This window comes from Myotis davidii, unplaced genomic scaffold (genome assembly GCF_000327345.1).
Source record: "Myotis davidii unplaced genomic scaffold, ASM32734v1 scaffold497, whole genome shotgun sequence".
NCBI lineage: Eukaryota > Metazoa > Chordata > Mammalia > Chiroptera > Vespertilionidae > Myotis > Myotis davidii.
The window spans coordinates 4198338-4223661 of record NW_006288434.1 but is presented as its reverse complement, the minus strand read 5'-3'; the positions used below and the strand labels follow the sequence as shown (position 1 = coordinate 4223661).

The following is a 25324-nucleotide window of genomic DNA, read 5'->3' as shown; positions in this document are numbered from 1 at the left end:
TGCCATATTGTGTGCAAATGCTCTGTCCCTCTCTTCTTGTAAAATATGCTTTCTCTCATCCTTCTAGGAGTTCCTTGAGGTCAGGACTTGTGTTTTATCCATCTTTGTAGTTTTGGGAACTTGCACAGCAGATAAGCTCAGGGAAAAGGTGTTGAGTGAATGGTTCTCCAGCAGAGAGGGCATAGCTCACTCTGGTGCTGGGTGGGGCTCTCCCTGGGAGTCTCCAAAATCGTCAGGGGGAAGTAGGAACTTCTCCCAGAGTCAGCGGTTCCTGTGGAACAAAGCAGGAAGACACCTGGCACATCTGACAGAGAGGAGGGGCCTGCCGAAGAGCTGTTTCAGGAGTCGCACTTCATGGTGATAGGCTGAACGCTCTGAAGGGAGAGAGATGTCTGAGAGACCGAGTACTCACGTTTCTGAGCCTTCCGCACGATGTTTTCTAAAACAGTTGAAGTGTAAGTCACATAACATAAAAGTAACTATTTTAAAGTATGTAATTTAGTGACTTTTCTAGTATATTCACAGTGTTGTGCTATCTCTATCTAGTTTAAAGCATTTCATCACTCCAAAAGGAAACTCCTCATTCTATTCTCATTCCTCATTGTCCCTCCTCACATACCCTGACAAACACTGATTTCCTTCCTGCCTCCGTGGATAATTCATGTAAATGGAATCGTAGGATATGAACCCTTCGTGTTTGGCTTCTTTCAAACATTAGGGAATGTTTTTAAGGTTCATCCATGGTGTAGCATATATCCGTGCTTCCTTTTTATGGCTGAATACTATTCCATTGCATAGATGTATTACATTTGTCTATCCATTCATCCGTCAATGGACATTTGGGTTGTTGCCACCTTTCGCTATTGTGAAAAGTGCTGCTATGAACATTGAAGTACAAGTTTCTGTTTGCATACCTGTTTTTAGTTCCTTTTGTTGTATTCCTAAGAGTCAAATTGCTGGGTGATGTGGTAATTCTGTTGAATTTTTTGAGGATTGCATTACACTTTTTATATGTGTGCAAAAAGGTTCTTTTATACAAACTAACTTTTAAGACTCATTTTTTTTTAATTGAGTGGTTCTTGCTGGTATATTTATATATAAAATGAGGAGGCTTTGTCTGGTATTGCCATATATGCTTTTCTGTAGAATAGCCAGTTTAAAATTTTCACTATTCTTTTTCATGAACCTCATATTGAAGCTTGCGTTTCCATCTAAGCAACAGCAGTTTTTTATTTACTGAAACATTTATGCGTGTTTTGTTTCTGTTTCCCATTAATCACACTCCTCTCTTCCTCTCCAGGAATCTTATATGTAAAATTCCCTGCATATACTTATTTACTCACTGGCAACACATCATCTCTTTTCCGCTGCTTCTTCCTTCCTCCCTGCGGGTAATACAAGTTTTGCTTGAAAATTCTTATTTTCTAAAGCTTCTTTTTCTTTTGCCATTGTGGGTGGTTACCGTTATACGTTATTTTTCAAATTTGTTTTTTACACCAAAATATATGATATTTGGTTATCATAACCAAAGAGCAAATATTGAAGTTTCAGTTTAAAAAAACTGGGAAATTATGTGTATGCTATTTGTCTCTATAAATATAAAAATTTTTCACACAAAAAGTACTACCGAGTTAACTAACTTGAATGCATTCTACTAATTACCAGCCAACCTTCAGTCTTGAGGAGCACCCTTTTAAAACCAGATTCATTCCAAAGACACAATTCTGTTTTAACCTGGGGCGGGGAGTGAACCCACAGCAGAGGTATGTGCTCTTGACCGGGAATCGAACCCATGACTCTTTGGTGCATGGGCCGATCCTCCAACCATTGAGCAACACTGGCCAGGGTGTAAATCTTAACTCTTGATAAGACCTTTGGTAATATAAAAAAGCAAATTGCATGATCAATAGCGAAAACTCATGTTCTTTTTAGAATAACGAGAATTTTAATGGATCTGGATGGACCACGCTGGCGGGAGAAGCTGTCACCCATACCTTCTGTGCCCACTTCTGCGCAGTTGCGAGTGTGGCAGCCTACAGCAGAGACGCCCCCAGACCAAGTGGGAGATTCCTGCAGCCATCACCAACCGGGCAGCACAGGTAGGGGAAGTCTGTACTCATTTCTTTCAAGGGTTGAGCCTTGTACATTTCATAGTAGAGCAGTAGAATAAGAGCATAAATGTAGGCGTCAGACCTGGGATTAAGGCCCTGTTTACCCTCTAACTACAGAGTCTTAAGAACTTGCTTCACACCTCCAGTGTCCTAATGTATGTGGATAGGGATTAACATGAGCAACTACCTCATGGAGTTGCTCCTAGGAATAAACGGAGAGATGCATGTAAAATACTTAGCACCTGCAGACTGTACGATTACAGTAGCCCCAATAAAGATAGCATTGTATTAACAGTAAGAAGGAAGAGAGTTAAGTAGCATGTAGTTCTCTGTGACACCGTTAAGACTGATGCGTTTGAAAGAAAAAGCACCTTACTACGTAAGTAGCAGCAGATACTTCTGCCTTGTGTCATAGTTGTGAACGTGGCTGCTTTGCCGTAGGACCTACCTCATTGCTTTGTGCCGTGGTTAATAAATGGGACTGCCCTCTTGCTTTCTGCATTAAAGCTAGTTGAGGCCTCATTTCTCCTGCCTGCTGAGAGCTCCTGTGTGTTCCCTGGATGAGCTTCATCTCGCAGAAACCCCGAAGCGCCAGAGCCGTGGTGTCCCAGGGGCTCGTGTTAGACCGTCATCTCTCATTGCCTTGAAAGAAGATGCAGGGACCGTCTGCCAAGGATTTTAGATGACTTAGCAGTCCCCGGGAAATCACAGCGATCTCTGCGTTTCTAGAGTCCGTTATTCATGGGACCTGGCTCAAAGCATTTGCTCAATGAAGGGTGGCTATAATTTACAAAGTACATATGCTAACCATACTGTAGATATGTCATAGCAAATCATAAGGACACCGTCAGCTCTTTTTGTCCCTGGTGTACTGATTGCTAGTGAGAACGGATACCAGGGGCTTCAAACCTTGTTGGAAGAAAAGCTGAAGGAAAGGTTTTTAATTTTTAGCAAATTGAGGGGCGGAAATACTGCGTTATTTTGTTTGACAGCTTATAGATACCAGCATTCATGGGGAGTGTCATTTGACCCCTTTGAAACTTGAAACATTAGAAATATTCTGTTATTTGAAATAAGAAAATGAAAAATTAAGATTTTATGCCATTTGTACAGAGGGACAAATAAGATTGTCATTTACATTCAAGTTAATGCTGTAAATTCAATACATCTATCTAGATTTTTAGATCACAGAATTTAAAGGTATATTTTAGATTTTAGGTGAAGGATTTTTTATTTATATGAAGTTATTCATAGGGTAAAGTTACTACATAGATTTAAAACTTAAAATTTTAACAGTTTATGTGTGTTAGAAAACTTTGGGTGTAAGTAACAGAAAATCATAAGGAATGGTTTTGGCTCAAGTAACTACAAGGGCCCAGATAGGCTCTGAAATCATGCACAGTTCATCAGGGTTCAGGCTCTGGCCGGAAACAATGGAACTGCAGAAGCTTTAAGCTTCATGTCTGTACATATCAATGTCCAAAGGGAGAGAAACACCATTGCTTTTGGTGGCATTAATTTAAGAATGAGGAGATATGTTGCCCCAAAGTCATAGCTTTTTTATCCTGTTGTTCTGTTGGCTCGAATTTTGTTGTTACTTTTTTTTTTTAATGTTTTTATTGATCTTTAGAGAGAGGGGAAGTGAGAGGCATAGAGAGATAGAAACAGCTATGGGATAGAAACATCATCAATAGGCTGCCTCCTGCGCGCCCCCTACTGGGGATAGACCCCACAACCTGGGCATGTACCCTGACCAGGAATTGAACCAGCAACCTCTTGGTTCAACCACTGAGCCACACCAGCCAGGCACTGTTGCTACTTATTCTAATGGGTCATGTGCTCGTTCCCGAGCTGGTCTCTATGATGAAGAAATGCTATGCGCTGGTTGGCTTAGGCCTAAATTCCTGATCACTAGGGTCAGCTTCTCCTGAACACATGGGCTGAACAGAAGGTGGCAGCTGCGAGGGACCCTCAGGAGGACGGGAGTGGGGCGGGGGGGAGAGGGGGGAATGGACCCTGCGCAGGCAGTCCACCGTGATCACTACGAGACAGTAGCTAATGATAATAGTTGGGACACTGATCGCAGATAACAAAACCCAACTCTTAATAGCATGAAGCAAAAAAAGACAAACCCCACAAAACAGGTTGTTTTGGGCTCTTACAGTGGAGAAGTCCACAGGTGGGTAGCTGCGGGAAGGCTGGATTTAGGCCTCATTCTCCTTCAGCTCTCTGGCTTGGCCTTTCTCTTGCTCTGTTGGCCCCATTCTCAGATAGACTCTTCCTTTGTCTCATGGGATGGCAACATCGCTCCTCCTTTCACCCTCATTCCCCGGGAAAGAGCAAGAATTACCTTATCAGATGCTGCCACAAAATTCATAGTGCAGCTCGTTGGCTCTCAATAGGCCCAGCCCTGACCAGTTAGATTGTTTTGGCCAAGGGAATATAATGTGTTGATCAAAAAAACCCCAAAGTTTACCCCAAAAGGTAGGGCTAGGGTAGGGGTTGCTTTAAGCCACAGGGTGAAGACTGGAGGAGGTGTGACTTTCCCAAGAACGTTAGGGTACTGGACAGATGTCTGCTTCATGCTTCCGTGGGTTGGTTGGTTTGTCCATTTTTCACGAAATAGTGATTTAATGGAACACTAGATTTTTATTTTTATTTTGGAAAGCACATTGGTTAAAGCTGGGCTCAGTGAAAGAAGAAAGGGCTGAGGATAGTGGAAGCCACAGGAGAGCCTAGGCGGGGCTGCCTTAGCTCACAGGGAAGTCAGAGAAATGGGCAAGACTAGGTATTCCTGCCTCTCGCAGGGAAAGGGGTGCCAGTGTGGATGAAGATGATTGAAGTCCTTGAATTTTACTTGTATGTTTTCTAATTTGAAGAAAGTGTCATAATTGTATAATCACCTCCACTTATAGCCAATTTATCTTTCTAATTTGTATACAGTTTTGTTCCATTTAGACTCTAGCTCCGCACGGTATGGGGCAAGTTGATTTGCAATAGATTTCCTTACAGCAGCACTTGCTATTTTGTAGAGGTGCTTTCTATAAACATTTCCTCCGTTTTTATCTTTTGGGTTCCATAGATGAAAAAACGTTTAAAACCCTTAAAGAAGAAGGAAACCAATACGTAAAGGACAGAAACTATAAAGACGCACTTAGTAAATACAGTGAATGCTTACAGATTAACAATAAGGAATGTGCCATTTATACAAACAGGCAAGTTCTTTGTAACTTTATATATTTCTTATGTTAATATTTTCATTGTGAAAGTTTTTCCCATGGTTCTGATAATTTATGTAGCAAATTGTCTAAGAGGTGTGGGTAGGGGAGCGGGGGGCATAGGAGTTCTGGAGAGATTGCAGACATGCGGTGTGGTGGGCTGGGAGGTCGGGTGTGGCCTGTGTTACGCACAGGCTGGTGTGCCGGCCTGGATGGGTGCTCTGACCCTTCCTGGAGGTGGTCTTGCTGCAGCTACAGGCCTGAGTGTTGTCCTCCTTGGTGGGAGTAGGACAACACGAGAATTAGTGTCTTAAGTCCCTTCTTCTCTTGAAGTGCTAAGGGAAGGGGTCAGCCTCTTTAGTGTGCGATAGGAATGGGCAGATTGTTCTAGAATGCTGCTCAGGTGCCATCTTCACCACATTGTGGTATAAGATAGTTACCTAGTCCTAGACTATGGTGATCTGGGGAATGTTAGAGAGTAGGTGGACTCTGGGGTGACAAGGAAAAATAAGGTATAGTTCCTAAAGAACGGGGACTCTTAGCATGAGCTTTCTAGCTATTTCAGATTAATTCTTTTAACTGAACTTCTCACTGCTTTGTTTTTCTATCTTTTCCTCTATTGGTAACCTTTTTGCCAAAAATTTGTCACTGACTGCACCAGGTGTTTTTCTACCCTCTGCTCAGCCTCAGTGTTAGGGCTGCTCAGTGTCCCGGGACAGCCCTCTCTCCCTTTGGCGGCAGTGCCCACGACCGACGGCTCAATTGCCTGCCTCTCCTCTTCTCCCTCGGGCATTCTTGGGGTTCTAAAGGCGTAGACCCCTTTTTCATCCTCTGTGCTCTCTGGCCATTTCATTTTCTCTGCAGTCCATTTAACCACCTTCCAGTTATGGCCTCTAACTCTGTCCCTGAGCTTCGGACCTGAGCTCTCCCTCCCCTCTGCACTCCCTCCCCTTCTGCGCTCCTGATGGGTTATCCCCCCTGACTAATGCCTCCCTTTTTGACCCACCATTTCTGCCTTTTGTCTGCAACACCCTTCACGTGTGCCTGCAGTCTTGTTCCCTCCTTTCTCGTCCTCCAAGTGGCAGCCAGAGGGATCTTTCTAAACATGGCAAACACGTCAGCCCCTATTTAAAAACACATTAAGTTCTGGATAAAGCTCTGCTTCCCTGGCACAATTTACAGCTTCCCTGGCCCCTTGTGATCTGGCCTGCCCGCCCTCCCAGCCTCATCCCTACGCTACGGCCATCGGGCACTTTTCTTACCCCGTTAGGAACATGGGATATGATCCAGATACTGCCCTGTGCGGAGTGGCTCAGTTAGTTGAGTATCATCTCATGCACCAAAGGGCCACCGGTTCAAATCCTGGTCAGGGCACATATCCAGATGTCGGGTTTGATCCCTGGTCTGTTGCATATGGGAGGCAATCAATCGATGTTTCTCTTTCACCTCAATGTTTCTCTCTCTCCCTCTCCCTCTACTCTCTAAAAAAACACAAAAAATAAATAAAAATGCCCATGCTAGCCCTTGACCTCCACTCTCCTCTCCCTACATCTTAACTCTCACTCCAGTGCCTTTGCTTTGATAATTGTCACTTCAGACTCCGGGCTTCAGTTTAAATGTCTCTTCTCCTGGGAAGTCTTTTCTGGCTGCTCTTGCCCTCTCTTGTCCCCCTTAAAAGTTCAGTATATATTTCAGAGAGGAAAGGGAAAAGAGAGAGATAGAAACATCAATGATGATAGAGAATCATTGATGGGCTGCCTCCTGCACACCCCCTACCAGGGTTGGAGCCTGCAACCAAAGCATGTGCCCTGGCCAGGAATCAAACCGGCAGCCTCCTAGTGCATGGGATGCTCAACCAATGGAGCCACACCGGCCGGGCATGTTTGCTTGTTTTATTTATTTATTTATTTAAAAATATATTTTATTGATTTTTTACAGAGAGGAAGGGAGAGAGAGATAGAGAGTTAGAAACATCGATGAGAGAGAAACATCGATCACCTGCCTCCTGCACACTCCCTACTAGGGATGTGCCCGCAATCACAGTACATGCCCTTGACCAGAATTGAACCTGGGACCCTTCAGTCTGCAGGCTGACGCTCTATCCACTCAGCTAAACCAGTTAGGGCTGTTTGCTTGTTTCAGTTGTCTCTTCCTTGAGGGCCGGGGCTGTATTTTGTTTGCAGTTATATTCACAGTGTCATAATTAACATGTGTTGCGAGAAAATGCCATGATTGTACTTCAGTGTTAGGTGTGAATTGAGAAACAGCTGTGGTCTGTAGATACACACTTCATGAGCTATTTTCTGATTTTCCTTAGCAGTCACATTTATAGGTATAGTGTCTTTCCCTTTCATCATACCGAGTTCCCTTGTTACACCAGAGCTCTCTGTTACTTGAAGCTGTGCCAGTTTGAAGAGGCGAAGCAGGACTGTGATCAGGCGCTTCGGATAGACGACGGGAACGTGAAAGCGTGCTACAGGCGAGCTCTTGCCCATAAAGGACTCAAGGTGAGGACCTCTTCATTTCAACACATACAATACCGTTCAGCTCTGCACAAATCAGGTGGTTTTCATGAACGTCAGTCTCGGGACCTGGGAACGGGAGTGAGATTATCCTGGGATTTAATCCTAGTTCTGTACCAACCAGCCTGAAACCTTGGACTAGGCCTCAGCTTTCTCCTGATTATAATGTGGAGCTAGATAATTCCTAAGGCTCCTTCCAGCTCAAAAATGATTTATTTCCTGATTTTCTAAGGAGTGTTGTTAGTTATGAAAAGTCTACTTAAAGGACAGGAATTTTTTTTTTTTTACTGACTGACTCCAGGCCACCAGCAATGCCATTGGGTTTCTCCAGCGAAGGACTGGGGCTGTCTGGGGCGGGAGGAAGGCGTCAGAAGGGAAGATGGCAGAGATATATCAGAAATCGGGAAGCTCATGTTGATTTGGGTCTTAACTGACTGGTGATCAGTATGGGACTATCGAGTGGCATTCTTTAAGAGAATCACACTTTAAGAAAAAGTATTGTATAATTATGCTTTGGGTTTATTTTTGTTTCGGTCTTTAAATATTTTTGTTGTTGTTGATTTGAGAAAGAGAGAGAAACACTGACTGTGCTTTTCCACTCATTTATGCTTTCATGGGTTGCTTCCTGCATGTGTCCCAGTGCGGGATTGAACCTGCAACCTTGGTGTACTGGGATGATGCTCTAACCAGCTGAGTTACCGGCCAGGGCTGCTTTTGTTTATAAGCTGGTTCTTCTGCATGGAAAACGTGAATGAATGTTCATGCATCACAAGGGAAAATCAGGCCATACAGAACAAAATGACATTTTCTGAAATGGCATTTTTTTTTTTAATACTAACCCTGACCTATTATGCTTTCTGCTGGTCATCTTTTTATTTATTTTATTTATTATTATTATTATTTTTAATCCTCACCTGAGGTTATTTTTCCATTGATTTTTAGAGAGAGTGGAAGAGAGAGGGAAAGACGGAGAGAAATATCGATGTGAGAGAAACACATCGATTAGTTACCTCCTGCACAAGCCTTGACCAGGGCCCGAGCTGGAGAGGAGCCTGCAACTGAGATATGTGCCCCTGACCGAATTGAACCCAGGACCTTTCATTCTGCAGGCTGACACTCTATATCCACTGGGCTAAACCAGCTAGGGCCGAAATGGCATTTTTAATAGCCATTTTGATTAAGGTCTAATCCAGTGAAATTCACACATTGTAAATGTGCAGATCTTGGATTTCTTTCTCAGCATTTTTTTTTTAAATTGACATAGTTTCATGTGCACAACATAATGGTATGTATATATAGCAAAATGATCACCATACTGTCCATCACCACACAGTTATAAATTTTTTTCTTGTGATAAGAACTTTTAAGATCTATTCTCTTAGCACTGTCAGATGTATACGACAGTGTTATTAACTACAGTCACCATACTGTCCATTACACCCTCATGAATTATTTATTTATAATTCGAAGTTTGTACCTTTTGACCACCTTCACCCATTGTGCTTATGCTCCACCCCTCACCTCACCTCTGGCAGCCACTGATCTGCTCTGTGTATGAGTTCGGGTTTTTTTTTTGGTTTGTTTGTTTATTTAGATTCCACATAGTAGTGAGGTCATATGTTAATTGTCTTTCTCTGTATGACTTATTTCACTTGGCGTAATGCCCTCAAGGTCCATGTTGTTGCAAGTGTCAGGATTGCCTTCTTTTTTTATGGCTGAATAATATTCCAGTGTGCATATATACACCACATTTTCTTCATCCATTCTTCCATCGATGGGCACTTAGGTTGTTTCCAGTTGTTGGCTATTGTAAATAACGCTGCCGTGAACTTGGCGGTGGGATATCTTTTTGAATTAGTGATTTTGTTTCCTTTGGATATATACCCACAAGTAATATTTTTAATTTTCAAGGAAACTTCGTACTGCACCAGTTCACTTTCCATCAACAGTGCCCAAGGGCTCCGTTTTCTCCACATCCTTGTCAACACTTGTTATTTTTGTCTTTTTTATAATGGCCATTCTAACACGCATGAGATGGTATCGTTGTGGTTTTGGTTTGCATTTCCCTGATGATTAGTGATTGAGCATCTTTTTTCTTTTCTTTTTTTTTTTTTTGTTAATCCTCACTTGATATTTTTCCATTGATTTTTAGAGAAAGTGGAAAGGAAGGGGAGAGACAGAGAGAGAAACATTGATGTGAGAGAGAGAGAGAGAGAGAGAGACATTGATTGCTTGCCACCAGCAAATGCCCCCGACCGGGACTGGGGATCGAGGTCCATGCCCTTGACCAGAATTGAACCCAGGACCCTTCATTCTGAGGGTTGATGCTCTACCCACTGAGCCCAAAGGGCTGGAGTGAGCATCTTTTCATGTGCCTCTTGACCATCTGTATGTCTTTGGGAGAGTTGTCTATGCAAGTTCCTCTGCCCATTTTTTTAATCGGATTGTTTGTTATTTTGCTATTGAGTTGTGTGAGTTTTTTATACTAGTACATTTTGGATATTAATCCCTTATCAGATAGATGTTTTGCAAATATTTTCTCCCACTCAGTAGGTTGTCTTTTTTATTAATGGTTTTCTTTGCTGTGCAGAAGCTTTTGAGTTTAATGTGGTTCCACTTGTTTATTTTTGCTTTTCTTGCCTTTGGTTCTAGTGTCAGATCCAAAAAATCATCACCAGGACCAAAGTCAAGAAGTTTACTGCCTATGTTTTATTCTGGTGCTATGGTCCCAAGTCTTACATCCAAGTCTTTAATCCATTTTGAATTGACTTTCAGGTATGGTGTAAGAAAGTGGTCCCGTTTCATTTTTTTGTATGTGGTGTCTAGCTTTCCCAGCACCATTTATTGAAGAGACTTTCCTTTCACCAGAGATAATGCTTGGCTTCTTTGTTATAAGTTAATTGGCCATAAATGTAATAGGTTTATTTCTATTTCTAGGCTCTGTTCTTTTTCATTAATCTATATCTGTGTATTTATGCTAGTACTGTACTGGCTTGATTGCTGTAGCTCTGTAATATAGTGTGAAATCAGGAAGTGTGATGCCTCCAGCTTTGTTCTGCTTTTTCAAGATTGCTTTGGCTATTTGAGATGTTCTGTGGGTCCATACAAATTTTAGAATATCTTTCTATCAGTATCTTAGAGTTTTCGGAATACAGGGCTTTCATCTCCTTCATTCAATTCATTCCTAGGTATTTTATTCTTTTTAATGCAATTGTAAATGGGACTGTTTTCTTAATTTGGCTATTGACCTGAATAATACATGTTCCCATATAGCCACGGCCTCAGTTAAGGTAGAGAACATTTTCATCTCTCCAGAAAGTTCCTTTTGCCCATTGTCTTTAATCTACCCCCTCTCATCCCACCCCATTTATCTAATTGCTGCCGCTATAGATTAGTTGGGCCCAGGCCCAGGTTGTGAGCTCGATCCCCAGTGGGGTGTGTGCAGGAGGCAGCCGATCAATGATTCTCTCTCATCATTGATATTTTTCTTTCTCTCTCTCCTCTCCCTTCCTCTCTGAAATCAATCACTCAGTATGTATATATGTTTTAAAGAATACAGTTGTAGCCACATAAAGAGGTGGTGCAGAGGGTGGTATCTAGGAGGGTCCTGAGCGCAGGGGCCTCTGTCTGAATGGAACTGGATGTGCCACCCTCCCAGCACGTGTTGCAGTCACCAGCCCGGAGCCCACACTTGCCTGCATGACCCAGACACCCTACTCCCTTTTATTTTGTTAGTAGCACTCATTTGTAAACCTCACCAAAGATTTCCTAAGCGGTGTGTGGCACCATAAATTAAAGCGGCCTCTTCAAAGTTAACTTTTACTGAGCTCAGTGGCTTTGGGTGCATGAGGGTAGATCCACGTGACGCACAAGTTTCCATATGTCCAAACACTTCAGCAGCTTGACCTCGTTCTGGCTGCCTGACTCGGAACTTGTTTACCCGACTGGAAGTCAGAAGATGTACCGAACGAAAGACCAGAATTTCATACTTCCTGGAGCAAATTCCAGAAATTGTATTGTGGATGTAGAAAGACAGTCCCAGGTCTGAGGAATCCTGTTCCACTAAATGAGGAGCCCGGCAGCCTGTTTTTCTGGTTTGACTTCTTAGGGCTTGATTTGTCTGCCCCGTCACTAGAGCTCTGTGCCAAGGGAATTAATTGTTCCAGGATCTGCACGGGCTGCGGCAGTTTTTTAATGTGTCGCTCACCCCTGGGCCCGCTTCCTCCGGGGCCGGGGTGAGGAAGTGGCACCAGGGCCCACCGTGACAGGTGCCCCAGCTCTCGGGGGAACCCTGCTGCTTGGATCCCCTGTCTCTCTCCTCGCTGGCTTCCATTTCTCTGTGGGCCAGTTTGAGAAACAGAGCTTTCCTTAATGTACAGTTGTTCTTCACAAGAAAAGGTAACCGAACGTTTTGCTGTTGACTTTGTTTCTCTGATGGAGCGCCGTTTCTGTGCTAGGCTTGGGGACCGTCGAGGTGAGTGAGACCTGGTCCTGCCTAGTGGAATGTACAGCCAGTTGGCGAGGCTACGGTACCAAGACATCAACAAATTTCTATTGTTGGGATAATCTGCCTACATCATAATGCAATTTCTGGAGTAGCCAATTTTTATTGATATTAGTTGAAGCACATCTATTAATAGTAAATGTCATCATAAACCCATGTGATGGTACTTCATTTTTTTAAGGCCCAGTGAGATCAGCAGCAGCTTTTACTGCCCTCTTCCTGCCAGGGCCACACTCCCCTGTTTGTATAACCTTCTCCTTCCCTCCACCCTGCAGGCTGCTTTCCCTGCAGATCCCTCCCCCTCCTTAGTATCCATCTCAACCTTTGGTGTTCTTAATTGCATTAATGACATTTTAATTTTTTACTTGTTTTTTCAATATATATATATTTTAATTGATTTCAGAGAGAGGAAGGGAGAGGGAGAGAGAGAAATGTCAATGATGAGAGAATCATCGATTGGCTGCCTCCTGCACGCCCCCTACTGGGGATTGAGTCCACAACCTGGGCATGTGCCCCGCCCGGGAATCACACTGTGACCTCCTGGTTCATAGGTTGACGCTCAACCACTGAGCCACATGGGCTGGGCTTACTTGTTTGTTTTTTGTTTCCCTTCTTAAGATGTACGTTTCCACAAGGGCCAGACCACAGCTGCTCTTGTTCCCAGTTCCTGGCACACGGATGTGGCCATGGCCATCTCTCAGATGAATAAACCTTGCCTGACCACTCAGTGGAGCTGGCAGACTGGCCCCCTCGTCTTCCACCGCCTCCCTGCTTGATGCTGCTGCCCTGCTGTCCTGCCCTTTTGCCACACTTGCCTGCCTCTGTTGTGGCATTATCAGGCGTATTTACCGTCTTCTTAGGTCCCCTCCAACCAGACAGGTTGCTCTTTAGGCAGCGACTTTTCTGGAATAGATGGGAAAACTCGTATTGACGCTTGTGGCGGCGGACTTTCATTTTGTAGCTCACAAATCTCTGTTTTCAGGCCTCTCTTCCTTGAGCCCCACAGCTGTATTACCATTCACCTCGGGCCCTTGCCTTGATCATCCCAAGATGATCTTACTGTGCCTCAGTTTCCTTATCTGTAAAATGGGGACAATAAAAGGTAGTACTCATAGGGCTATTGTGAGAGTAATGATACTTGCAAAAAGCTGAGAATGGTCAGAGTTGGCTCTATTACTTCCTCGGCTTGTCCAGCTGCCCCAATTCCCTGCCTTCCAGGATGGCCCCTGACTGGACACTTAGGATGGAACACAGTGGTATTGGGTGTTTTGGTAGCATGTTCCAGCTGTGTTGTTGTGACACAGTGGTGCCTAGATTTGTTACTAATAGTACATGATGTGCTACAGTTTGTAAATAATCTACTTTATCTTTTTGATAAATTAGAGATTTAAGGTTATGCCTTTGAACTCATCCCTCCATTGCTCTTGCTCTCGTGTGTTGCCGGGCTAGTGGGGAGGGGATGTGGCATTACTGCTAGTCTCTCAGGATGGTCACACGACACTGCTTATCTGTCCTGGGCCTGAGCCTGGGGTGTGTGCTGTGATGGATATGTCATAAATACTCAGGTTGCACATCACTGGGATTCTTCACCTCCTCCCAGAATTAATTTTGGTTTAATCAAAACATGGGTTTCCCTGGCCAGCGTGGCTCAGTTGGTTGGAGCTTCGTTCTGTACACCGAAAGGTCGCAGGTTTGATTCCTGGTTAGGGCACATACCCAGGTTGTGAATTGGATCCCCGGTCAGCGTGCAGTCAGGGAGCATATGTGGTGCAACCAGTCAATGTTTCTCTCTCATAGTGATGCTTCTCTCTCTCCCTCTCTCCATTCCTCTCTTCCTAAAATCAATACACTTATCTCAGCTGAGGATTAAAAAACACACACACAAATTTAAATGCAGGAGGCAGCCAGTCAGTGATTCTGTCGTGATTGATGTTTCTCTCTCCCTCTCCCTTCCTCTCTGAAATCAATAAAAATATATTGAAAAAATTTAAAAAGCATCAACCAATAAAAAACTATGGGTCTAGTCCAGGGGTGGGCAAACTTTTTGACTCGAGGGCCACAGTGGGTTCTTAAACTGGACCGGAGGGCCGGAACAAAAGCATGGATGGAGTGTTTGTGTGAACTAATATAAATTCAAAGTAAACACCATTACATAAAAGGGTACAGTCTTTTTTTTCAATAGTTTTATTCATTTCAAACGGGCCGGATCCAGCCCGTGGGCCATAGTTTGCCCACGGCTGGCCTAGTCTGTAGTTCTGGAATGTGGCCTGTCACAGTGGCTGATTTTGTGGTATATGTCTCTACTACCGGATTCCATGCTGTGTTTGGTAAGCTTAGATTTCTTTTCTTTCCCCTTAACCTCTCCAATGTATTGTCTGACTCTTTATGGGAGAATAAATGTCAACTCTAGCCTATATGAACAGTATAAAACTTTGATGGGTTTTATGGAATAGATAATCTGGTAGCAGCTAACGTTTGTTTAGCCCTTTATAGTTTTAAACCACTCATATATTATTTTAACTCATTTATTACGTGGTAGAGCCTTGTGGAAACTAGAATAGAAAAGCCCCTGTTATTCACACTTTAACGGTAAGAAAAACTGAAGCTCGGGAAGGTTAAGTAGGATCTTGTTCAGGTTTCACTGCCGGTAGGTGCTAATATGAGGATGTTCATTATTTCACTTATTTAGCCGACAACATGTGCCCACCGTGTGTTAGGGACTGTGAAGGTCATGGTGACAGAGAGTTTAACCTGAGTCTTCTAACTCCGGATTCTGTGTGCTGTCTCTTATGGAGGACTAGAGGCCCAGTGCATGAATTCGTACACGGGTGGGGTCCAGCCAGCCTGGACCAATTGGGGCTGGGCCAGCTGGAGAGAGGGGCCGCAGGAGGTTGGCCACCCACAAAAATTTGTGCACTCAGGAGGGTCCCTCAGCCCGGCCTGTGCCCTCTCGCAGTCTGGGATCCATCCGGGGATGACCACCTGCTGGATTAGGCCCGCTCCCCAGGGAATGGGCCTAAGCCTGGCAGTCAGACATCCCTCTGGCAGCCAAGGGGCTTGGCCCTCGCAGCAGCGGCTTCGTCCAGAAGGATGTCCGGAAGGTTGTTTGGCTGGCCAGTCTAATTAGCATATTATGCTTTTATTATTGTAGATGCTCTCTGTGTTATGGGTTATAATAATTTAGCCTAAGTGTTACCCTGAAGACCCATCTGTCTAACCGTGGTGCTGACAGGAGCCCACTGTGCCACTGTGCACTCCCGAGCGTCCTTCTCCCTGCCCCGGACGGATCTGTGCCCTTCTCCTGTTACCTGTGAAAATGACTGCCTCCGCCCTTCTCCTTGCAGGATTATCAGAATAGTTTAAATGATCTCAATACAGTTCTCCGGCTGGACTCAAGTATTGTGGAGGCCAAGATGGAACTGGAAGAGGTGACCAGATTCCTTAATGTGAAGGATCAGGCAGCATCACTCAACAAAGAAAAGGAGAGAAGGAAAATTGAGATTCAAGAGGTATTTGTGTTTGATTATTTTTGAAAGTACTTTTTGGGGGATGTTATATTGGATTCCAAGGTCATGTTCCTATAAGTTCTACCAATTTCTTTTAAATTTTGTGTTTTTTTATTCTGATGCCCAATGAAGAAAGTTAAACCGATGGTAAAGACAGACTTTTCCTGTGCCGTGGTTTAGCCTGTCTTTTCCTGGTTTGGTCATGGATGGTACTGGGAGTCCACATTAGGTTCTTCTGTTCTTTGCCCCTGTCCCGCACTCCCTCCCTATCTGGCCTGTGTTTTGTATTGCTTCCACGCCAGACTGTGCTGGGAGCCTATGGCCACTGAGCTCTGCTTCAGGGTAGACCCAGAAAATGCTGACAGGACTGATTTTGTTTCAATGGTCCTGGCAAGCCACATGCCATAGAGATTTTCCAGTTTGATTCAGACCTTTCAGCACTCTAAGACTGGTCTCCTCAGAGATTTTTGGACTGCCTTTGATTTCAGATAAAATTGGTGTCTTGTGCGATATAGCTTTCTGCTTTGCCTTCAGTGAAGAATATCAATCATGAATTCCTGTGTATTCATGAATACTAATATATATTACATTTCCACTAAGAGGACCTAAAATTTAAGAGGCCAGGAAGTGTTTTTCCTTTAAGGATGGAAGAAAACTCTTTTAAGAGAATTGAAAAATAAGTTTACTTCTCTATTAAATGTAAAGAAAGAACTAAAAGTTATGAAAGAGATAAAGTTGTTATAGGTCTTCTTTTATATAGCAGCTTTATTCATGGAAAATTATAAAAAGAGCCCTGGCTGGTGTGGCTCAGTTGGTTGGGCGTCATCCCACGCACCAGAAGGTTACTGGTTTGATTCCAGCACATGCCTGGGTTGCAGGCTCGATCCCCAGTAGGGGGTGTACAAGAGGCAACCGATTGATGTTTTACGCTCTCTCACATTGATGTTTCTCTCTCTCTCTCCTTCTCCCTTTCTTTCTATTAGAAATCAACAAACTATTCTTAAAAATGTTTTTTCAACATTAAAAATATTTTAAATTCAAAAAATGCTTTTATGAATGAATACGAATACCTTAAAACTTCTCTTCCTCAAAAAGTAGATTTTACGATTACAGACTGCACATTTTCACTTACGAACTTGACTAAATACAGTGTTCTTGTGCTTTTCAGTTCCTTCCCATTGTAATAAATGTAACGTGGGATGTGTGCAGTGGCTGTTTGTGTCAGGGTGTAATTTTTTTACCTTGTGAAGGTGAATGAAGGCCACGAAGAGCTTGGAAGGACCCCGGAGGAGGTCTGCACGGGCTGTGGGCCACCGGAAAACTATGAGAAACTGCCCATCACCAAGCCCAACAACGCCTATGAGTTCGGGCAGGTGATGAACGCTGTCAGTGCTAGAAAAGACAAAGCAGCCTGTGCACATCTGTTAGCCATCACTGAGCCGAAGGACCTGCCAGCGTTGCTGAGTAACAAACTCGAAGGGGATCTATTCCTCCTCCTCATTCAGTCTCTGAAAAGTGAACTTATTGGTAAAGATCCCTCATTGGTATATCAGCATCTTCTATATCTGAGTAAAGCAGAAAGGTTTAAGGTAAGTGGCAGAGTATCTCATTGAAAGAGACTGATTTTTACAGGCTTTCTACACCTTTGACATGTTAATGTTTTATGCTAATGTAATTTTTCTCCTTCTTTCAGATGATGTTGACCCTAATTAGCAAGGGCCAAAAGGAGCAAATTGAACAGCTTTTTGATGACCTCTCTGACACACCAAACAAACATTTTACTTTAGAAGATGTACAGGCCCTAAAAAGGCAGTATGAGCTTTAAATCAGGTTATTGTTAGATCTCTTCCATGCATGCATGTGCTCCAGTAACACTAGTGAGACAGTATTGTCATACAGTTGCATGGATAAAACCTTGCTTAGAAAAGATCCCTGGGTCTGGACTATAAAATATTTTACTTATTTTTATACATAGAACATGTATATTCTACAATCTGCTTTTTATCAGTTGTAAATATTTTCTTATGTACCAGAGCTAACATCTTTATATTTAATAATAAGTATATTTGGAACTTATTCAGATGCATTTTAATTTATATCATACATTTCCTTTAATAACTTGTTAAAAATTTGAGTTAAATTGCATTTCTTTGGGCCTTGAAGGCATCCACTTAGGTTTGACAGAAATATATTTCTTTAAAATGCATTTTTAAAAGTGAAAATCATTAACAGTGATTATGTCACCTTTATTTCCTGCTAACACATACATATAAGTCCCATTTTATAAAACTTGTATATTACAGTCTGCTAAGATAAAATGCAATACTTAAATCCATAATATGAAATGATTATTAAATAAATTGTGATTACCAATTTAAAGCTATAAGAGGAACTTATTTTTTCTTATATGGAAGCATTGCCTAATAATTAAGAACAAAAATTGCCAAAAATTTCTACCACTTTTTACTAGACTTTAAAAAGCTCCTTTCCCTTATAAATTGCTTGTATAAGCAGTAACAAAACAACAAATACATGAGAGCAAACTAAGCCTTCATTTCTGTTTGCATTGTCAACCCCTATTTCCCCAAATATTTAAATGTCTTCTTGCCCTCTTTCATCCCTCTTTTAAGCAGGACCATGTTTATTCCCTTAATGTCAAAGGAAAAGTGAAGAACTCTTGAAGCTCTTTTGTTAACTGAGGGTAAAGGTATTTAAAATAAAACATTCGGTTTCTATCAGTATACCATCAAAAATATTCCTGTAGTCTGCAGTCAGTTCTCTTTTTATGGAGCATTTTTTTCTTTAGAAGTGAAGATAAAAGAAGAATATCACTAATTGTTTTATCTAATTTTTTTATAATTATAGAATATTTTTAATTTGTTTTATTGATTTCAGAGAGGAAGGGAGAGGGAGCGATAGAAACATCAACAATGAGAGAGAATCATTGATCGTCTGCCTCCTGCACACCCCCCAATGCAGATCCAGCCCACAACCCAACATGTGGCCTGACCAGGAATCGAACTGTGACCTCCTGGTTCATAGGCCTGTGTTCACCACTGAGCCATGCCAGCCGGGCTAATTACAGAATATTTTAAATATCATTGTGGGTAAATGGTGTCTTTCAAAACGTGCCATTTTTCTTTTAAACTTTTTTGTTCATAAATGAAAATCTGTAATAGTATTTAGTTCTAGTCTTCAAGCCAACAAACAAACCAGTTTTCTCCTTTGTAATACTATTAAATTTGTGTAAAAGTAAGTGATGGAGTGTGTTAGTTACTTTAGAACAGGGACATAACAAGGAAACACCGCCTCTTGTTGACAGTCACATACCCATTACCTAGCTGCATGGGACTGAGCTGCCTGCCTGCTGGTGGCAACCTGTCCCGCGAGGAGGTGGAGAGCAGTGAGTGGATGCCTGTCTGTCCCAGTGTGTGGGTCACAACTAGAGAAATCCACTTCTCTCCAGCAGCACCCAGAGCACTGGGGCTGCACTTCCGTTACTGAGGGGAGGAAAAGGAAAGGAAAGGAAGCAGGTAAGAATGTCAAAGCGCATTAAAGGAGCACGGGTCCTGCTGACCTCTCAGGACTTCATCAGGAAGTCCGTCCGCAAGCCCCTGGAATATCCCACTCGATCTCCCCACCAGGTGCATGGGCACCCCCAGCGCCCCAAGTGCTAACCCGCACCCGCTCCCACTCCGTGGCCGGAGCCTTGTACTAGTACATGCCCCTGTGTGCAGTAGCAAAAGCAGATCCACTCATCAGTGCTCTCAGAAAAATGGACCAGGGTGTGCAGGCCAGGAAGAAACTGCAAACGAGCTATAGCACCACTTTCTGGAAAACAAAGGAAGTTTCCAGCAGTCAGCATGGTGAGTTATAAGAAAAGATGAAGAGATTAAGGATTCTGCCACAAGAGGGAGCGATAAGAGTGGAACAAGTCTTCCCATTAAAAAACTGAGGAAACCTTCAGGTGGGAATCCCAACAGTCACTGCCACCTCAACTGTGGTAACAGCAACACAAAACTACAAGGAACATGACAGATCAAGAAAATGTCACCCCCAAAAGTCACAGCACTTCTGCCTCTTCTGTCACAGGGCGCTGACCCATCACAAAGAGGCTGAACAGTAGTCTTGCCTTTGCCAGGAGGGAAAGAACACCAGGTATTGGTTCAGACAGATAATGCCTCCCAAAGGAACTACTTGTACAAGTAAATCTCTGATATTTCTACCACTTTATATGCAACTGTGCTTCTCACAGACTTTTCCCTGCTCCAAATGTTCTCTCCTCCCTCCTCCCTCTCCCAAACCACAGGCTAACTCCATCCTTGGCCCTCCTTTAAAACCCAGTGCAGTGTCACTCCCAGCTTCTCCTCACGTGCCCTGGCTGTGAAGTGACCCGTGAGCTTTCTCAGTGCCACGTGCGTGGCTCTGTCAGCTCTCACCATTGTTTTGGTGGTTTGGGTTGACTTATCCGTGACAGAGACTGTCTGGCTTAGTTCTGTCCTCCATATTGTTCAGCAACATGCCTGGCATAGTAGAGAGTCAATAAATCATCTTTGATGAGTGAGAAGCTAATCACTTTTATTTCAGTAGAATGTTAGCACTTGGATGTGATGGGTTGCTGTAAAAGAAGTCTCAAAAGAAAGTAACTCTATACCGAGTGCGGGTGATTTCCCAGCAAGTTCTTCAGTACCTTGTAAGCAAAGTTTCTAGACCTAAGAGTGAAAGACATAATACTACAACAGAAAAGGGGGGAAAACCCAAAGGTCCTTAACTAAGGGACAGTACACAGAGGTATATGACACCCAAGCAGATCACAATCACTGCGCTTAAGTTTACACATTACTTTTCTGTTAATCCTGAGGACATTTTTTCCATTGATTTTTAGAGTGGAAGGGAGGGAGGGAAGGGAGGAGTAAAGAGAGACAGGAACATCAATATGATAGAGACACATGGATTGGTTGCCTCCTGCACGCACCCCAACTGGGACAGGGATTGAACCTGCAACCCAGGTACATGCCCTTGATGGGGAATTGAACCCATAACCCTTTGGTGCATGGGCTGGTGCTCAAACCACTGAACAACACTGGCCAGGGGAAGTTTACATATTTTTAAATGATTAAGAAGTATCTGGGCTGACATGATGGTTGCTTCAAATAACACATGAAATTACTTCTCAACTGTATATAATATAAGAGACTGTCATTTCTGGTTCATGGACCATATGAACACCCCTTGTGAATACAACCTGAATCTATCCCCGGCCAGGGTTGCTCAGTGGTTGAGTGTTGACCTATGAACCAGGAGGTCACGGTTCAATTCCCAGTCAGGGCACATGCCCAGGTTTCAGACTCGATCCCCAGGAGGGGGTATGCAGGAGGCAGCCCGTCAATGATTCTTATTGATGTTCCTGTATCTCTCTCTCTTCCTTTCTCTCTGAAATCAATAAAAATATATTAAAAACAACAACAACAGAACCTGAATCTAGGGCTCCACATCTAACTACATACCATCAATTCGTGTCCAGGCTCTGCAGTTGTTACCACATGATCCACTACCCTGGTCATCCTCAGCTGCCTGACCTTAACAGAAGGAACCTCTCCGATCAGTTTCCCTTCCTTTGACTTATCACCAATTCTTTATTAGCCAGTTGGCACCACTCAGGCCAAAAGGACCACCCTAAAGACTGACGTGGAGGTCATATAATCCTGTCTCAATTTTCTACATAAGGCAGGGGTGGGGAACCTTTTTTCTGCCAAAAGCCATTTGGATATTTATAACAAAATTCTTGTGTCATACAAAATTACCAACTTAAAAATGAACCTGCTATGTTTGGTCAAACATTTAACTCCCCCCTAATGCCCTGGCAGGGCCAGACCAAATGATTTCACAGGCCTTATAGGGCCCTCTGGACGTTCCCCACCCCTGACAAGGGATGTCTGTTAGCAGAACTCTCTGCCTATGGAGTACAATGCTTTTGGTCAAATTTGAAGGTTTTGATGTCGTTAGCCAAAAATTAAAGGAGATGGTAGAAAAATCGATGACAAACAAGCAGAAGATAGAATAGAAGAGATTCCCACAACTACCTTCTCTTTTCTTCTCTAGCAAACTGCTTTCGAGCACAGACTATGGCATCAGAAAAACCTGGAATTAAACCTCAAATCCGTTTAACCTCAAAGACTAGGTTCCTCATCCGAAAAATGAGGCGGTATATACCAATTCAGGGCTGTAATGCTACGTAGTTCGTGTAAAATGCCAGTGGTGCTTAATAAGCATCTTTCATGTGTATAATTGCTTTCTTCCCGTAAGTCTAATGATCTCATCTATGTTGTTAGAGAAAAGATTAAAAAGCTCTTTGGAAATACTATGTGCACTTTCATGTTTACTTACTGGATAAGAAACACACATGAAGACCCCTCCAATAGTAGTAGTACAGCCAGGGAAGTGGCTGGCCTTGCAAGACTGGTGCCATCTCTTGGACATTAGTCACGTTAAAACGTACACCTGAGAGTTTTCCCCACAAGTTGAGCTGCACTGAGAATCTCTCTGTAATAGCACGTGTCTTTCTTTTCCAACCTGTCATCGTTTTGGGGTGAGCCAACACAAAGAGTGGTACATTCAGAGTCTGGCATAGGCTGGTGGGTGCTTAGGAAGTGTTGAATGAATGAGTCTAGAGGACCACTGCCCTAAAATGTGCTCCGGTATCCAAAATTCAGATTAGAGAAGTTCCTACGACTGATAAGTTTACAAAGACATTGTAAATATTTCTCGAGAAGTTCTTGGGATATTTGCATCAGGATCACTTGGAAGTCTTATAGAGCCTAAGGGGTAGGGAATCTAACTTTTAAAGCATCTATTGTGATTCTTAGGCAACTTGGAATATGCAACCCACTGTCCTAGAAGCTGAGGAGTGGGCAATAATATCTGACTTCCATAAGCGTCGTAAATGAACAAAACTATTTATGGCCCCGAGAATAAAGTATTATGGGGCATAAATAAAAAGGATAGCTCCTCCTTTTATTGAGTTTATATGATTAATTTGAGAAAACAAAACAAAATAAATCCAAGTTCAAGATACTCTAGTTATAATGGTTCTCAACCTGTGGGTCGCGACCCCTTTGGCGGTCGAACAATCCTTTCACAGGGGTCGCCTAAGACCATCCTGCATATCAGATATTTACATGACGATTCATAACAGTAGCAACATTACAGTTATGAAGTAGCAACAAAAATAATTTTGTGGTTGGGTCACAACATGAGGAACTGTATTTAAAGGGCCAGAAGGTTGAGAACCACTGCTCTAGTAGAAAAAAGTATCAATGAACTGTTCAAGCGTCAAAGTTAGTAAAAGGTCCAAGAGTTAATCAAGAACAGTTTCAGGAAGAGGTAAACTCTAAGCCAGGTTTTTAAACAGATGGGCGTTTGAGAAGCCAGAGCTCAGTAGGACTGAACTATTCTGCAGAATTCAGTATCACCCTGCACTGGACACTTCGCCTCCAATTCAGCCACTGCAGATGCTTTGCTGGGGAGCAGGCGGAGACCAGACAAGACATTTGCAAACCAAATAGACTGGGGTTTCTACTTTTCCTTAGGGTTTTAATAGTGACCTAAGTCAAATCCAAAAATAGCTGAAAATTTCATCTAACTACCCCCGACCTTTTTTTTATGCCCATTTCCCAACTGTAAAATTTTGCCAAACATTTGCTGTAATTAAGGAGTGGTTGGGAGGACTATTTTAACAAACACAATTTTAAATTCTAATTCATATTTGTGTTAAAACAAGGGAAAATATTTCACTAGTATAGATATAACAACAAACATTGGCAAGGAGGTAGAGAAATTACGAGCCACATATATTACTGATAGGAATGTAAAACGGTGCCGCTGCTTTGGAAAACAGTTTGGCAGTTCTTCTAAAAGTCAGTGTTACTGTGTGACCCAACAATTCTGCTCCTAGTATTAGACACAAGAAAACTGAAAACATGCACACATGTACACAAAACTTACGCATAAATGTTCACAGAAGCATCATTTATAATAGCCAAAAACTGTAGAAGCAACTGGTGTCCAACTAATGAATGAACAAAATGTAGTATCTCCATGTAACAGAATATTAACCAGCCATAAAAAGGAACGAAGTATTGATTTATGCTACTCCACAGAGCAGTGATGGCGAACCTATGGCACGCGTCAGAGGTGACACACGAACTCATTTTTTTGGTTGATTTTTGTTAAATGGCATTTAAATATATAAAATAAATATCAAAAATATTCTTTGTTTTACTATGGTTGCAAATATCAAAAAATTTCTATGTGTTACACGACACCAGAGTTAAGTTAGGGTTTTTCAAAATTCTGACACGCTGAGCTCAAAAGGTTCGCCATCACTGCCATAGAGGAACCTTGAAATCATTGTTAAGTGAAAAAAAGCCAGACACAAAGGCCACATATTATATGATTCCATTTATATGAATTGTCCAGAATAGAAAAATCTATGCAGACTAAGTAGATTAGTGGCTGCCATGGGCTGAAGAACAGGGGAATGAGAACTGAGTGCTAATGGGTACAGGGTTCATTTTATTCATTTTTAGAGACAAGAAGAGAGAGAAACATCCATGTGAGAAACATCAAATGGTTGCCTCCCACACATGCCCCGACGGGGGATCCAAACCGCAACCTGGGTATGTGCCCTGTCCAGGAATCAAACCCACCACCTTTTGGTGTACGGGAAATCTCAAAGAACCCAGAGAAAACCATTAGGACTAAGAGTTCCCTCCACCTCCACCCCAGCATGCCCAGGCCTTTCTTCCCTCCCGGGCATGCATCTTCTAAATCGAAGGGTCCCCATGAGACTTGCACTGAGGGGAGCAACGGGCAGCTACAGCTCTCCCAGGCTTACCCCCTGAACCTGCCCCCAAGGCCCCTTTTCTCTGACTTTCAGGTGGAGCTAAACAGCTCTTGTAGGCTCACTTCTGTCACTGTGACTTTTACTTCTCAGTGAGTCCACACAGCCCCACATGGCTCACCTTCCTTTGTCATTGCTAGGGAACCAAAGCAGCCCTGCCTAGGCTCTCTCCTGTCCTCAAACCTTCGTTTCACTGTCCCCAGCTTTAATAAACATATTCTAAAAAAAATAAGTAAAATCAGTATTTCTATATACTATTAGCAACAATCATAAAATGACCCCTAAAAAATATCAAATACCTGGGAATAAAATTTAACAAAAGATATGAAAGACCTCTAAAGGGATAAGTATAGATTCAATGCAATCCCAATCACAACTGGTAGAACTCAACAAGTTTATTCTAAAATGTGTATAGAAATGTAATGTACCAAGAACAATCAAGACACTCTCCTAGGAAAACAAGGTGGCAGACTTACCTTACTAACGAGGCAACAAATTCCAAGATTGATGTCTAAATTGTCCATTAACTCACCTGGAAGAAGATATCTTTTTGGAATATTC

At 42.7% G+C, this 25324-nt stretch overlaps 1 protein-coding gene across 1 annotated transcript in view; it reads left to right on the top strand.

Annotated features, from left to right (window-relative positions):
- SPAG1 (sperm associated antigen 1) overlaps positions 1-18616 on the top strand; it is a 46862-nt gene extending 28246 nt beyond the window's left edge. Inside the window, exons 12-17 of the mRNA XM_015561702.1 lie at positions 1933-2099; positions 5194-5326; positions 7710-7836; positions 15700-15864; positions 17112-17450; positions 17555-18616. Of these exons, the coding sequence (XP_015417188.1) occupies positions 1933-2099; positions 5194-5326; positions 7710-7836; positions 15700-15864; positions 17112-17450; positions 17555-17686 (1063 nt within the window). The 3' untranslated portion in view covers positions 17687-18616. The remainder of the gene's footprint in view (positions 1-1932; positions 2100-5193; positions 5327-7709; positions 7837-15699; positions 15865-17111; positions 17451-17554) is intronic.
- Positions 18617-25324: the final 6708 nt, after the last annotated feature.